Source organism: Balaenoptera physalus, assembly GCF_965194825.1.
Source record: "Balaenoptera physalus genome assembly, chromosome: 2".
NCBI classification, from domain to species: domain Eukaryota; kingdom Metazoa; phylum Chordata; class Mammalia; order Artiodactyla; family Balaenopteridae; genus Balaenoptera; species Balaenoptera physalus.
In genome coordinates, this window is record NC_138883.1 from 2,319,405 (window position 1) to 2,333,829 (window position 14,425).

Below are 14,425 nucleotides of genomic sequence, written 5' to 3' on the forward strand. Positions count from 1 at the left end.
GCTGGAATACTCCTCCCACTCGTTAGCCTATGAAATTACCCACCACTATAAAAACTGACAACCCCATACCCTGGTGCCTCTTTCATCTTTCGAGATGGCTCACACTCTGTCTATGGAGTACTCATCTCCCTGCATAAACCTTTTCTCTCTTTTAAACAAACAAGCAAAACCAGGAAGGACCTCAGCCCTCACCCGTCCTTCTCCTTGTCCCCATCATGCAATGGTTTCACTGTGAATCTCCAGAGAACACTGGCTATGGGGTCAGGCTTTGGGTTTTTCCCCATTCATCCCACCTCACCCAAACTGGGCTGCTCCTATTTCTCGTACAGGTGGTCTGTGTTAATATCAATACACGCCCAGTTTACTACACCATTTAGCAAATAAACAAAACTATCAAATTTTCACTGGAGTGAAAAGTCTAGTTTTGTCAATACTTTTGACCCACCAACTGCCCAACACATTAAGTAGCGCTACAATTTCAAAAAAGAATAAAGGTGGTCCGTACTCATCCATACTAGAAATTGTCGACTCTGCTTGACAGGGACCACCTGGGCTGCGCACCAGCAGTCACGGCGCCAGTGCCTGTCTTGGAGAGGAGATGCTGTGAGCAGAAGTCGGGACCAGAGGTCCCGCCTCCTCCTCCTTCCTCGAGACCAGACCAGAAAGGAGGATCCAGATGCTGATGGCTTTCCTCTCTTCTCCAGCCTCAAAGACATAGGATAACATGCCTTTGCTTTTCCAGTCCCGTTCCAGTGTTTTGGTTCAATTCATTAATGCTGTGATACTGGGAAACTCAACCCAGCAAAACGTGCCCTACACACCGAGCGAGGTCAAGACAAGAGGATGTCCTGCACAGCCTTTCAGGGTAACAGGAACTCCCACCCTCTACCCACAGGCTAAGTTGGTATGTGACAAGCCATGAGACAAGCCCATGCCAAGCCTCCAGAGCTCTAAGAAGGAGGGGAGAGGACCAGAGACACAAAGAGAAGCCAGGTGGGCTGAGGGTGAGAACGCTGAAGACTGGGGGCAGCAGGTGACAGCTGAGCTGGGTGCTGAAGGACAAGCAGAGACTGGCCTGCGGACCCGAGCCAAGTAGGGACCAGCACAGCAGCCCCCAGGCCGCACAGTGCATTCGGGGAACGGGGTGCGTCTGGGACTGGAGGAGCAGCTCACAGCTCTGGCGTTGGCACATGGCTCTCAGGGGCACCCTCTACCAGAGGACTCCTGGCGCCATGCTAATGAACACAACCGCATATGCTCCTACTTCCCAGCTTATCTCCATGCAGAACATGCCTGCTCTGAGAAAGTATTCACACCTCCCCACGCCTGCTGGCAGTTCCCTCCCGAGAGAGGGAGGGCAAGTCAGTGCAGACCTCGCTCTGGAAAGAGGTGGTGAGCCAGATGCCCCACACTAGGATGCTTCCTTTCTGGTCCCCAGGACCTGGCTTCCCAGGGCAGCAGGGTCTCATTTGGTCTGGCAGCAGAACTCTCCCCCGAAGCCTGCCACATCACTGCCTAAGGAAGTGTTGGCCCTAAGTCCCCTTAACAGAACAGAGGTGCATTGTCTGAGACGTGCTTTATTGGGATGGCGACAAGAAAGCCTGTCCAGCAGCATGCCAGGCCCACCGCTGCCCTTACACGTCCCGAGCTGGAGATGGGATGGGCCCTCCGTGCCTGCCTTTGTACAAGCTACGCCCTCCTCTTCCACTGAGCAAACTTGTGGGGCTGCAGGCCATACCTGTCATCTCTACGTGCCTCCTCCACCCAGACTGGGCTTCCTGCTTGGCCCCAAGCCCTGGTGTTCCCTCATGCAGCGCTGGCCATACCAGGTTTCAAGGCTGTGTCTTTGTACTTCTTCCTGTGAGAACGTGCTTCTAGAGGACACGGGTTTTGCCTTATTTTTGGATCCCCAGAGCTCAGCACAGGGCCCTCCAGAGTAGCTGTCCCACCTTAAACCCCCCCAAGTATGAATGTCAATGAAGGAATATATGAACATAAAAACAATGATAGAAAGTCTTCACATCTTGTCCTGAAACATCTGAAAAGAACTGGGGCAGTTTAACTTAGAGAAGCAAAATTCAGGGATGGAATACAATTTTTATCTTCAAATACTTGAGCCTTGACTAGTTAAAGGCTAGTCAAGGAGAGCAGGAGAGATTCCCAGGGTGGTGCAGGAAGCTGCTGTGCATCTGGAAAACGCAGAACCAGCGCGAACTCCTCGCAGCCCTCTGGCACTGGAGGCACCCAGCAGAAACCAGAGAAGTTCCTGATGAGCAACTGCAGACTTCCCTTCTGTGTGAGGGACGATTCTGGCTTAAAATAACACTCAGAGATGGGTTAAGTGGGTGGGATGTAGAGGGAGCAGGAAGTACAAGTGGCACAGGGGAAGAGCCGTGGTATGATCGGTCGTCTCTTTTCTTGGTGACACCCCCAGGAAGGCCTCTACTTATCACCATAACTAGAAACCACAAGAATGAATATCCAGGGAGCTGGGAGAGGATGTGAGAAACTCAGAGTGTGCAACCACTCAGCCCCATCACACAAATAACCAAAAAAACAAAATAAATCAGCAAGGTGACCAAACCAATGCCGATGGCATCAGAAGTGCCCAACACGGCCCCCAGTCTCCCCTGCCCTCACCCCAAGAGATCCAGGTCGTCTCGGCAAGCGTGGTCTGGCCTCCACCCCAAGGTGACCCTGCTCTGTAGGAGGCTCCTGCGCATGACAAAGAGTCAGAGCGGGGGGCCACCGTTAACACGCAAGCGAATCTGACGGACCACCTGATTGAACACAGCTCACACGCACTGCCGACCCTCAGGTCGCTACTCTTTCAGCAGTCTGAAATCCAAATGCTACACTGACCGAGCGATTCTTTGTGGCGTGGGACGGAGTACGGCACTAAGCCAAGCGTTTCAACTTGCAGTTTCACATCTGATGGCAAATGTCATGTGATGCGGGGCCTCTCCTGTACGTCCCCAGGAACTTGCACGGTCTGAGCCCCACTTGAGCTGAATGACACCATATGGGCATCAGTTATACAGGCAGCTGGGTGAAGAGTACAGTGCACCGGTCACCTGGACTGCGGGCTCCATTCTCAGCCCACCTCTGGGCCTCGTCTATAAAACAGGAAAGGCTTGGAGAGCTGCCGGACACCAAGGAGGATGGGCCTTGTACAAACCAAACATGGCTTCCCACAGCTGCTGCCTGTTTCAGCCTGGGCCGTCGGGGGACAGGCAGCTACAGGGGAAACTCATGACAGCTGCCTCGTGCTTTCCAGATCTCTCCTGCTTGCGCTCCATCATCATCCTGAGCCTCATCACTCAATGAATACTTATGTTGTGCTGTGTACCAGGCACTACTCTAGGTACTTGGGTTACATGAAAAAAAAGGGCTTACGTTCTAGTAAGGGCAGGAGACGAGAGACAGAATAAATCTGTAAATGAGGCTGACGGTCAGGGCGGCAGGAGCAGCAGACGGTGAGAGGACAGAGCTGGGCGAGCAGGCCCGGAGAGGCCAGGGCCGGCCTTGGTGGAGGCGGCGCTGTCGGCTTCCTGTCTGCACGCTCACACCAGGCCTGCTGCTTCTCCCCGTCCTCTGCGGACACTGGCAAAGGCTTGGGGCCAGCAAGGTGGTGGCACAGGCCCGTCAACTTTCCGAACAGCAGGCTCTGAGCCCAGAACTCTACACCTTAGACACTGGGGCAATGTCCTTATGAAGTCTCTGCTGGCAGGGCAGTGTCCCCCCGAGAGCCAGAGTGTGCAGTTCAAGGACTTCTGCGCCTTGGGCAAGCCGGGAGGGAAGGGAAGAGGACCGGCTGGTGTTCTTCTTTACAAAGACCTGCGCCTCCAGACACCTGCCAGGCGCCCTGCTCTGCCCTGGCCGTCTGGTGGACCCTGCCAACAGCCCAGAGTGAGACACTCTCACAACATGCTGACCTTCTGAGGAGGAAACCCGAGGTTCAGAAGCTGGAATCTGGACACCAGGCTGCCCAGGTCAAGTGCTACACCTCTAGGCCACGCTGCCCAATTCACTTTTAAACAGGGCTCTGAGTCTGCCTGGAGGGAATCCCGAGGTCCTGCTTTGGCATCCGCCCTGCCCCGGCCTTCCTGGCCGCGCAGCCCCTGCTGCAGCAACTAGCAGGGACTGGCTCAGCGCCCCCGCTGTGGCCAGGGACTCCCCTACTGCCAGAGGACCTTGAGTTCACAAAGGCCTCCTCGCAATGCCCACCCTGCTATCTGTTCTGGGCCCTAAAGCCACCCCTGAGAGTCTGGCCCAAACACAAAGAAAGGTCTCGGACTCTCCCACCACAACCCACTCTCCACACACATCACATCTCCTTCTCACCAGGTGAGCTCCCTTCCCTGGGGACGTAAGTCTGGCCCAGATGTCCTGCTTGTGCTTTTTTTTTTTTTTTTCCTGCTGTGCCACACAGCTTGTGGGATCTCAGTTCCCCAACCAGGGACCGAACCCGGGTCCTCGGCCGTGAGAGCGTGGAGTCCTAACCACGGGACCGCCAGGGACGTCCCCCTTTCTGACTGCTGAGGGCTGTGATGCTGCTCTGTCACATACCCCCCAATCTCACCAGCGGCCGGGCAGCCACCCTGGGACGCCGCCGCACCACGCAGCGAGCCCTGCCTGTGAGGAAGCACCACCTCTGGCTGGCTTCTGGTCTCTCCGCGTGGCAAACCAAGACCAACTCACGAAGCTGCTGGATTCTGGCCTCCTCGATGACTGGCAAGGACACCCGGGGTCTGCGCTCGGGGACAGTCACACTTGGACTCACCTGTGCACTGTCAGGACACCTGCAAGGCATGTCACCCTCTTTACGTCGCTCCCTTCAAAGGCAACCATTTCCCTCCCCATTCAAAAGTTGCTGCTGAGCTGTCTAAAGGATCCCACGGCAAATTAGTAATAAAAACAAAAAACAACCCAACAATAAAAACCAAAAGAAGCAAAGTTCTGGACCCTCTGATCCAAGCCCTTCCTCATTGCTGCTGCCCCTCTTGCCTGAGCCCGACCAGAAGAGAGAGCACTTCACAGGCATGCCTCCCACGCCCGTGTCTCCCTGCTGCTGCTCGTGGAAGCCCCAGGTGCTCCGTGGACCCCACGGTCACCAAGCATCACTCACTGAGCAAGAACTGCCGGGAGAGGGTACTCCAGGGACAGTTTCCACGGCAACAGTAACTTGTTCATACCGCACATGGAGGGAGATTTTTCTTTTAAACATCATTGTTCTCTAGACTTCTGGAGAAACATATGCTGTGGAAGCGATCACAGTTGTGCTTCTGAAAGTTAGTCATGTTTCTTAACAGTTTTCTGCACGGGTCTTCACTTTTAGAAACGGAAGGACAGCCTGAGAACAAGGCACGTCATTAAGAAACGTTGTCTTGGTTCCTCTGATTTGCCTGATCTAGATGAGAGGAAAGTCGACCTAACTGGAAGATAAGCCTTATTTTCAAGAGTAAGACAACACTCTGATTGTCAGGTAAATAAAACCAGTAGTACTGCCTCGCCAGGTACCTTACCTCACTTCGGAGGGATTCCAGGGAAGTAAATGAGGAAAAAAGTGTGGCTTTGTCTCAAGTAATCCAAGTACTCTAGAATATTCCCTTTCAAAATTCACCGTAGGGGACTTCCCTGGTGGTCCAGTGGTTAAGAATCTGCCTTCCAATGCAGGGGACGTGGGTTCGATCCCTGGTTGGGGAACTAAGATCCCACGTGCCACGGGGCAACTAAGCCCACGTGCCACAACTACTGAGCCCGTGAGCTCTGAAGCCCGCGTGCCACACTAGAGAGCCCGCGCTCTGGAGCATGTGCTCAGCTAGAGAGCCTGTGTGCCACAACTACTGAGCCTGTGTGTTTTGGAGCCCGTGTGCCACAACTGGAGAGAAGCCCACGTGCTGCAAAGAGCCTGTGTGCCGCAACAAAAGATCCCGCGTGCTGCAACTAAGACCCAACGCAGCCAAATAACGTAAAAAAAATTCACTGTATGAAGAATAAAAATGCCATATCCTGAGGACGTAGTATCTCAAGGAAGGACATGGGCCCCTCAGTAATGGATGAGATTTCATGTTTTAACCTCAGTAAAGGTAACACTACCTATGCTGCCACTAAACTCAAACCTTCATCAATAGAGCCTTTTACATACAACCAGTTCAGGTGACTTCTGCAGGTGAATACTGGTACTACAAACACAGTTTCTCATTGGATCAGTAACATATTAAGATGCAGATATGGCTTATGACAAAGTAACCAAAAATAATATGAACATTTGTGTCTGTATGAAGAGTGGCCATTTCATTAGGGCATGTGGTAAACTAATTTCTCCTAAAGGAGTTTAACTTCTAGTATTCAATTTGTCCTTGAAAACATAAATATGGAAAACAATTTAAAACACGTCTAAGGCAACAGGATCAGAAGAAACTTGGTGCAGCCACACCTTCGCTTGGCAGAGCTCCGCTTCACCCCCGCAGCTCCCGCAGGGCCATCTTGCACAGGAAGTCGTGCACACTGAGCTCTCGGAAAAGTGCATGCTGAAAGGGGATGGGTCTGGAGGAGAAAGAAAAATGCCTCAAGTGAAAAAAGGAGGGGACTTGTTTTTTTCCTGTAATCACAAAGGTTTGAAAGTACCAGTAAGGTGAAAATGACTGGCTCTATTGTTAGGTCAAAGGGCACTGACCCCTCCATCCTTCCCTGACCCTGGCTGGGGACCACAGGCCTGGCGCTCCTCCCACCACAAGGCTCTCCCGCCAGGCCCACCTCTTCTCCCCGTCCTCCCCAGGCACTGTCTCTGGGGCTCAGCACTGGTCCTCTCCTCTGCTCTGATGAGCTTCTCTCTCACTTGCCGAGGGTTCCTGGGGTCTCTCCTCAGTCTCCACCTGTGTGTAAAGGTACCTCAAACTCGATGTGTCCAAACCTGTTCTCCCACCCCCAAACTCTCCCACAACCCGTCCTGTTTCATGGGCAGCAACCCTCTCCTTTCTGCTGCTCCGGCCAAAAACTAGACGGTCATCCTTGGCTTTTTCTCACTTACCCATTTCTAATCCAGGAGTAAATGCAGTTGACTCGTATTTCAAAACATACCCAGAATCCAACCACTGTCTCACCAGGGCAGCATCACCTCTGACCTAATTATGGCCGACAGCCTCCAAATGGCGTTTCTGGCTTCTCCTCACGCCCTGGGATGAATTCGCAACACAGCTGCCAGAACAAGCGTTTGAAAGCCTGAGGCCACTCTTCTTCTTCTGTTTGAACCCCCCAGCTGCTCCCATCTCAGAGTAAAAACACATCTGCATCGCCTCCGTGGCCCAGTTGGCACCCTGACCAAACGCCCTCCACTCTGCTCCAGCTCGCTGGTGCGCTCCGGCCTTGGCCAGACGCTCTTCCGGGAGACGTGCGCGGATGCCTCCCTCGCAGCCATGCCGCTGCTCAAGCACCCCATCCCCACCCGAGCCCCAGGACCTCTGGAATGCCTGACCCTGCCCTGTGATGTTTTTCATGCCATTTACCACTTTGTTCCATACTAGATACTGTACTATTGTTCGCTGACTGCTCTCCTATTAGGACATATTCTTTAAGAGGCTAGGGATGTATCCCAAATACCCAAAACAGTGCTCTGCCTGTGGTAGACAGTATTTGTGACTGAGTGACTGTCCAGACTTTCATACTTGGACCACCACCGACAAACCCAGAACCCAAACAGCACACCAATTAATGTGATAATATCCCCGTGAGATTAAAGCATCAAACTGACTGATGAGTTCATTACCCTCTTTATGTAACCATGTAGGTGTTGGGAAAAGGCTGTTGAGTCTAATTCATGTACTGAACCACAAAGAACAGGAGAGGAAAATTACATACTTCATGGAAAACAAACCCAGAACTGCCAAGGCCTGGCGTTTCTCCACACGGGGGTGTGCCGGGGCTCCCGAGGCTGAGGCTGACGGCCACTCCCGACTCCCATCCTGCTCAGGTCACCAGGAGGGCCATCTTCTCCCTTTATTGCCTTCGGGGAAAAAATATGCTAGAAATCACAAAATGTTGGGATCCACGCTAAGGAAAAAGTGGCCCGGCCTTCGCACACTTTCCATTTGCTTTTGTTCAACTTGGTGGTGGAGGCAAAAACACATACTTTTAAGTCACTGCCTTAATCTGAGTCTTAAATACAGTATTAGGAGACAATGCAAGATTTTACTGAGAAAAAGTGAATTTTTAATTATCTTGTGAATCTACTTAGAAAAACACACACAAGCAATGTTCACAACTATAAATTTAAACCTTTTGCACTAAAAAAAAACACGAAACAACAAACACAAAACCACAGGCATGAACTGTAAACCTGCATTAATTACCAACTAGTCTTAAAGTTAATTCTTAGTAGTAATTCAGTATTTTCCTCCTTGGCAATTTTAATGTTTTAGCACCAAATAATCTCCCACAGAGGTACTCGTAACAACTCTGGTTGCCAGTGTAAGGAGATGCTTCCGTAGCACTACTTCACACACACACCGTCCACTCTCACACCCGCACAGACAGGAGGCACGTGGAGATGGATGTCACACGCTGACTTTCAGGGCAATGGAAATAAGACAGAGGGCACACGTGTCACACGTCTTTAATGTAGTGCATTCGTAGAAAAAAGGCCAGCTTTCGCTCCCAGGCGTGCTCTCGTCCTTATATTTTAATATCATGATTTAGAAGATGCAGACGTTATTGCCTAAATATTATTCTATACATTTCCATCAGTGTTCAGGAAAACACTTTAAATTGCTACTTAATTTACACCATAATTACTGGGTTACAGCTTTAGCTCATTGGCAATTTTGGAAGCGATATTTTTGAAAGCTATGGACGTCCCTGATATCCGCTTAAACCGGACCCCGTTCAGAGACAGTCTTGGCAGCTTGCACACTTCCATCTCCCACTGCACGAGGCTCTCCGCGTGCCCGTCGCCGTGGACACAGAAGAGCAAGAAGCGCTCTCTCTGCTCGTAGTCACAGTTATTGGCGTCCAGCACTTTGCGGATTTCCCGCATCATGTCATTGGGATCCATGGAACTAGTGGTTTTCATGCTCCAGGTAAAGCGCAGGGAACGAGGTTTTGCTTCTTTGTTTTCCTCCTTTTGCTCGGCAGATACGTTGCGACTGAAAGGCACAGTGGCAGGTTTATTCTTAATTGCACAGGAAAACCCACCTTTTCTACTCTACCCAGCTCATGACCAACATCTTCGATACAGCATAATAAATGACTTCCACATTTTTCCCGCATAGGCTCATGGTTGGTAGTCTGTTCCTTTGCTAAGAAGTACTCACCTATTTCTCCACAACCCCCTTCCCGTCCCAATCATAAGCCACAGATGGAAAAAATCTACCAGGCCGAAAAATCTGCACCAGTCATCGGTGAAAATTAAGAAAGTAATTTGTTAAACAGAACCCTTGGGAGCAGGCAAAGTGGAGAGCGAGCTGAGCACGTCTCCAGAGCCCAGCCCTTGCCATCCAGGCTGGCTGCCGGCGCCAAGGGGCCGCAGGGCCCTTCACAGGCCAGCTCGGGGAGGTGGCGGCAGCAGCCCAGCCACCAGGTCCGCTTGGCCTGGCTGCTTCTCCTACCACAATCTTTAAAGATTCAATTCATCATAATCTCCACTCTAACTGTTACTCAGGATAACCAGTGACTCAACACAGTTGAAAATCGCTTTCCCGGCAAACGGCCCCAGATGCTGAGCACAGCTAGGGAAGGGGGTGGGCCATTCTCAGTCCCCTACTACCACCTTAGCATTTTTCCTTCTACTTTGGTAATTTAAACTTCCAATTTCACAGTTAAAAAGAATTCTTAGATGACACTACCTTACTACTGAAATAGGAAAATGAAATGTTGAGGCTTACTCAAACTGTACAGATTCACAAGGTGTAGGCTGTGATCCCAGGCACGGCTCTCTCAGGAACTCCAACAGGCACCTACCATCTCACTGCTCTGCGGTATTTAACCATTACTGCCACAAACTGTTACTGACATTCTCAATTAGGAGGGTGAATACCTAACACGCTTGTGCATTAAAAACTCACAGTGTATGTATGTTAAATACACTCAATCCTATGGCAAATTCATCAGAGCTGAGAGTGGGCCATAGGTTTTACTATGTATATAACTCTCCCTGTCATCCACCTGCTAACAGAATATTCAGTTTGGTTCACACCTACCAAAACTGTTTGAAAGCTTCCTAAGTATAAAATGCTGTTAAATACTAAATAGGTTACAAAAAAAAGCAAAAGCTCTCTAAGCTGGGGTCAGGGGAGGAAAGACTAAAACACAAGGAAACAGCAATAGCACAGGTAAGGCACGGGCAGTCAGCTAAGAGTCCCAGAGAGGTGGAGCCCGCCTGACGGGAGGAGTGCAAGAGAAGGGAGGAGTGGAGCGCAGGGAAAGGCAGGGGGGAAGACGAGAAAACAGCTTCGGGGCGGGGTGGGGTGGGCAAGGGCATTTGAGAAGAGCTACGAAGAGCCCATGGGATTTCAACAACATGACTGAGGTGGGAGAAAGTCTGTGTCTAGAGCAGAGGAAATCTCTTAAGTGAAGGCAAGGAGGTATGGAAAGCACAGAACATGTCGAGGGACCCACGGACTGGAGCTGAGGGCGCAGTTCCCCTTCCCCCCCACCCCCCCACCCCGCCGACAGCCGCTGGCGTTTACTGAGCCCTTGATCCTCAGCACACCAGGAGGTGGGTTCTGTGAGTCCCTCCCAACTATGGCTGGGGAGACAAACTCAGGGCAGCTAGACTTGCTCAAGGGCAGGTTGGGGGATGCTGCCTGACTCTCACCCCGAACTTCTATATCAACTGAGGGATTTGTGGGGGGGGGGAAACTGGGGCTGCTGAGGCCACACAGGGACTTGTATGGACATGGTCGGCCAGGCGATGGGGCCACTGCAGGTTTTCATTCAGGGTAGTCATATGATCAGAGCTGTGTTTTAGGAAGACCAGGAAGAGAGGAAATGGGCTAACAAGGACCTGAAACAGCATGGTGGCGACTGGCATAAAAAAGGGCGCAAGTGGAAGAAATCTGGAGTCCTGAGCCCATCTGGTGACTCCCCCCGCCGCCACAACCATGCAATGACAGGTACAGAAAATTTAAAAGCAAAACACTCAACTACATAATCATTCTTTTTTTTTTGGCCGCACTGCACGGCTTGTGGGATCTTAGTTCCCCGATCAGGGGTTGAACCTGGGACCTAGTGAAAGCAGAGTCCTAACCACTGAATTCCCTACATAATCATTCTTTAAAAAAAAAAAAAAAAAAAGACATCTAATTTGAAATATGAAAATTCTCCTAGGGAATTTCCTAGAGGTCCAGTGGTTAGGACTCGGCGCTTTCACTGCCAGGGCCGGGGTACAATCCCTGGTCTGGGAACTAAGATCCCACAAGCCACATGGCGCAGCCCAAAAAAAAAAAAAAAAAAAAATTCTCCTAAATATTCTGCTTTCATTCCTTGAGACTACAACTATGCCAAGAGTTCTCACCAGGTCGACAATGCTCCAGACTCCCAGACCTCACCTCGGGTCAGGAGAGCTCAGGCAGGAGGAATGCGTTTTTGTTTTTTTTTTCTAATTACAAAAGGAAATTTATTTCAAAAGCATAAGGGAACATTTACATTTGAACAAAGGTATATACAGGTGTCTCGCAAAAGAAAACTAATCCATGGCATGAAGTTTTTTGTTCAAATTTTTGAAACAGAAATAACCTAAGTTGTGCACTATTGCCTTAGGAAAGGGAAGGGGAACAGTGAGGTGGTAAAGGAAGGAACACAGTCAACTTAATATCAAACTTTAGAAAGTAAAGTCACTTCTGCTCAGCTTTGAGTTTACAAATATTAAAAAGAAAAAGAGGGAAAAATTACACTTAATGTTCAAATTTATATAACTGTAGTCCCAAAACAGCATCTATACTTGAAATGGCTTTAGGCCACTGGCTGATCTGCCGCTGAGGTCCAGGCTACCTGGTCACAGTTTTCAAATGGCAATTCCACGTTCCTATGCCTAGGAATGCGTATTTTAATACCCAAACACCAGTGAGAACCCAGGTGGGGCTGGGACCCGAGGCTTCCACCAGCAGGTGGCTGCAGCACTCCAGCGCCCTCATGTGGCTGCCAGGTGCCGGCGGCAGCAGCAATGCTTCCTGACCACATACTGCTGGTGGCACTAAGCAATCCCACTTGGAGCAGGGATAGATGCAGAACGTTCAGAAAAGGGTGTTGCCTCTGCCGCAGAAATGAGGTAAATACCTATAAAATATTTTAAGTAAAAATCGTTTCCCTCACCTTGAGCCCTCATATCTCCCGTTCCTCTCATATTCAGTTGGAAGCCTCAATGAATAGAATGTAGAAGCACAGAGAAGTGGGAAAGAGAAAAGATATCTTACACACCAGTACATGACCAACCCAAATATAAACACAGACATCATAAAATGAACAAATCCAAAGCACTTTTTGGTCACCAGCTGAGCTTATTAAAACTCGTACTCTTGTAGGTGTGACTCTGCCAGAGGCCATCCCCATGTGTTCATGAAGGCCGTGCAGGAGGCTGGCTGCACACCTGCTTCACATACACAACAGGTATTCCTGCCCAGCTCTGGAATCTGCGCACACTCACGGCCTTCAACTGGAGGTATTCTTTTTAATCACTACCCAAAGTATAGTGGGTTTCCAATTAAATAATCATGGAGTGGAGTTTCCCACAGGAAGAAAGCACTCTTCCCACGGTTTCTGATAAAGAGCTCACGTGAGCACAGCCTCTCCGTGACCCACTGGTGGCCTCCACATAAACACCCACACCCTGGCCCTCCGGTGGGCTGAGAGGAGCAGGCACGGCGCGGCTGCAGCGGCAGCTCTTCCCCTCAAGCGTGTGTGCGTCCCGAGACAGCGAGCAACGCTTCTGGTCTCTTGAGCGTCACCACCAGAAAACTATCTACCTAGTAAGAATAACATTTACTACAGCGCTTTCAGTAAAAATGAGACATACTTTCTTCAGAGGTTGGTGGAAAGTGCCTTTTAGATACAATACTATTCACTCTTCAACTCTTGGAAAATATTAAAACATTTCTGCTATACAGTTGCCCACGTCCGAATTTCTGAAAAACCCCAACAAATGAGGTTGTAGGTGCGAATTTTACATTTATTTCCAGTATCAGGATATTAGCTGATTTATCTGTCATTTTAAAGCCTTCTGCTAATGCAATCCTTCATGAAATAAAAAACGACAGCTAACACAATTACCACTTACCGTTTGCATGCTTGAGGCTAATCATTAATTGCACATTGTTACTGAACATCTCATTCTTCAAACAGAAGCATGCTAAGTGTTATTAGTATGAAGACAGAATTATTTGGATGCTAAATAATTCTACCAAAGGAAGAAAATGCATAGAGCATGCGTAGGCCTCTTGTTACATGGGTGCCACAGTCCCTTTAAAAATGCCTGACAGAGTTAATCTCTTTCTTTCCAGCTTCCTTTCAAAGAAGTATTTAGTTCTCAGCAGAAAGTTTAGTGTTTAAGGAAAAAAAAACAGGGCTAGAAAAGCCAAACCTGATGTTAATTGCAGGAGCCATTTCAGGGTGAGGATTGAAAAAAAAATGTGTATATATAAATCCTACCTTTTGATAAACCTGAATGACATGTTTCTAAAAGAAATTAAGCCAAAAAAAAACATTAACAAAAATGAGTTGCACAAGTTAAATAGTCAATTACAGATAGAACAAAAAACAGCAAGTAAAACAGGGCTCCTCTTCTGTCCAATGAACAATGAAACAGCGACATTTGATGAAAAAGTAAAATTATCACAAATAATTGAGTATGTGATCTTTTAAACAGAAATATTAAAAAATCTGTACTTGTAAGAAAAAATTTAGCAGTAAACATTGACATTAACTATAATTAAATGTTTTAAGGTTCTTCAGATGGGTATACCTTAAGATAATAAAATTCAACATTTTGTGTTAAAGTCATTTGCAACGTACTAGAAATAAAATAACATTCCTCAACTTTCTTCAGAATATCTTATGAACAAAAATATCACCTTATACAGAAACATTAAAAATTTCATTATAAAAATATTTATCCATGAAGAGAATCATTACGTATTTCAGGAAGATGATTTAGACATTAACAGAATGTCTGTTACAGTGGTTTCGTATAAATCACTTTTTAAGAAAAAAAGTCATTGGAGGTTAGGTTTTTTTCCCTTCCAGTTTTTTTTTTTTTTTCCCTTCCAGTTTTGATATAACTGACATACAGCACTGTAATAAGTTATTGGGAGTTTAAAATGAAGTAGACTTTTCAGAGCTTTAGATATCAAAATGAATGAAAATTAAATGACAACAGTGGGGGGTTCATTTTTATGTTTTATGTAATAAACAGAAAGCTGTATTTAAAAGAAGT

General features: G+C 48.6%; 1 protein-coding gene across 19 annotated transcripts in view; it reads right to left on the reverse strand.

Moving 5' to 3' along the window:
• Positions 1 to 8,598: 8,598 nt before the first annotated feature.
• MARK3 (microtubule affinity regulating kinase 3) overlaps positions 8,599 to 14,425 on the reverse strand; it is a 107,183-nt gene continuing 101,356 nt past the window's right edge. For 9 of the 19 annotated variants that reach the window (XM_082450999.1, XM_082450989.1, XM_082450997.1 and 6 more), the window contains 3 exons: positions 13,642 to 13,668; positions 12,310 to 12,378; positions 8,599 to 9,143 (listed from right to left, as the gene is read on the reverse strand). In XM_082450999.1, the coding sequence (XP_082307125.1) occupies positions 8,798 to 9,143; positions 12,310 to 12,378; positions 13,642 to 13,668 (442 nt within the window). In that variant the 3' untranslated portion in view covers positions 8,599 to 8,797. The remainder of the gene's footprint in view (positions 9,144 to 12,309; positions 12,379 to 13,641; positions 13,669 to 14,425) is intronic. The other 10 variants (XM_082451001.1, XM_082450995.1, XM_082450990.1 and 7 more) reach the window with 4 other exon arrangements.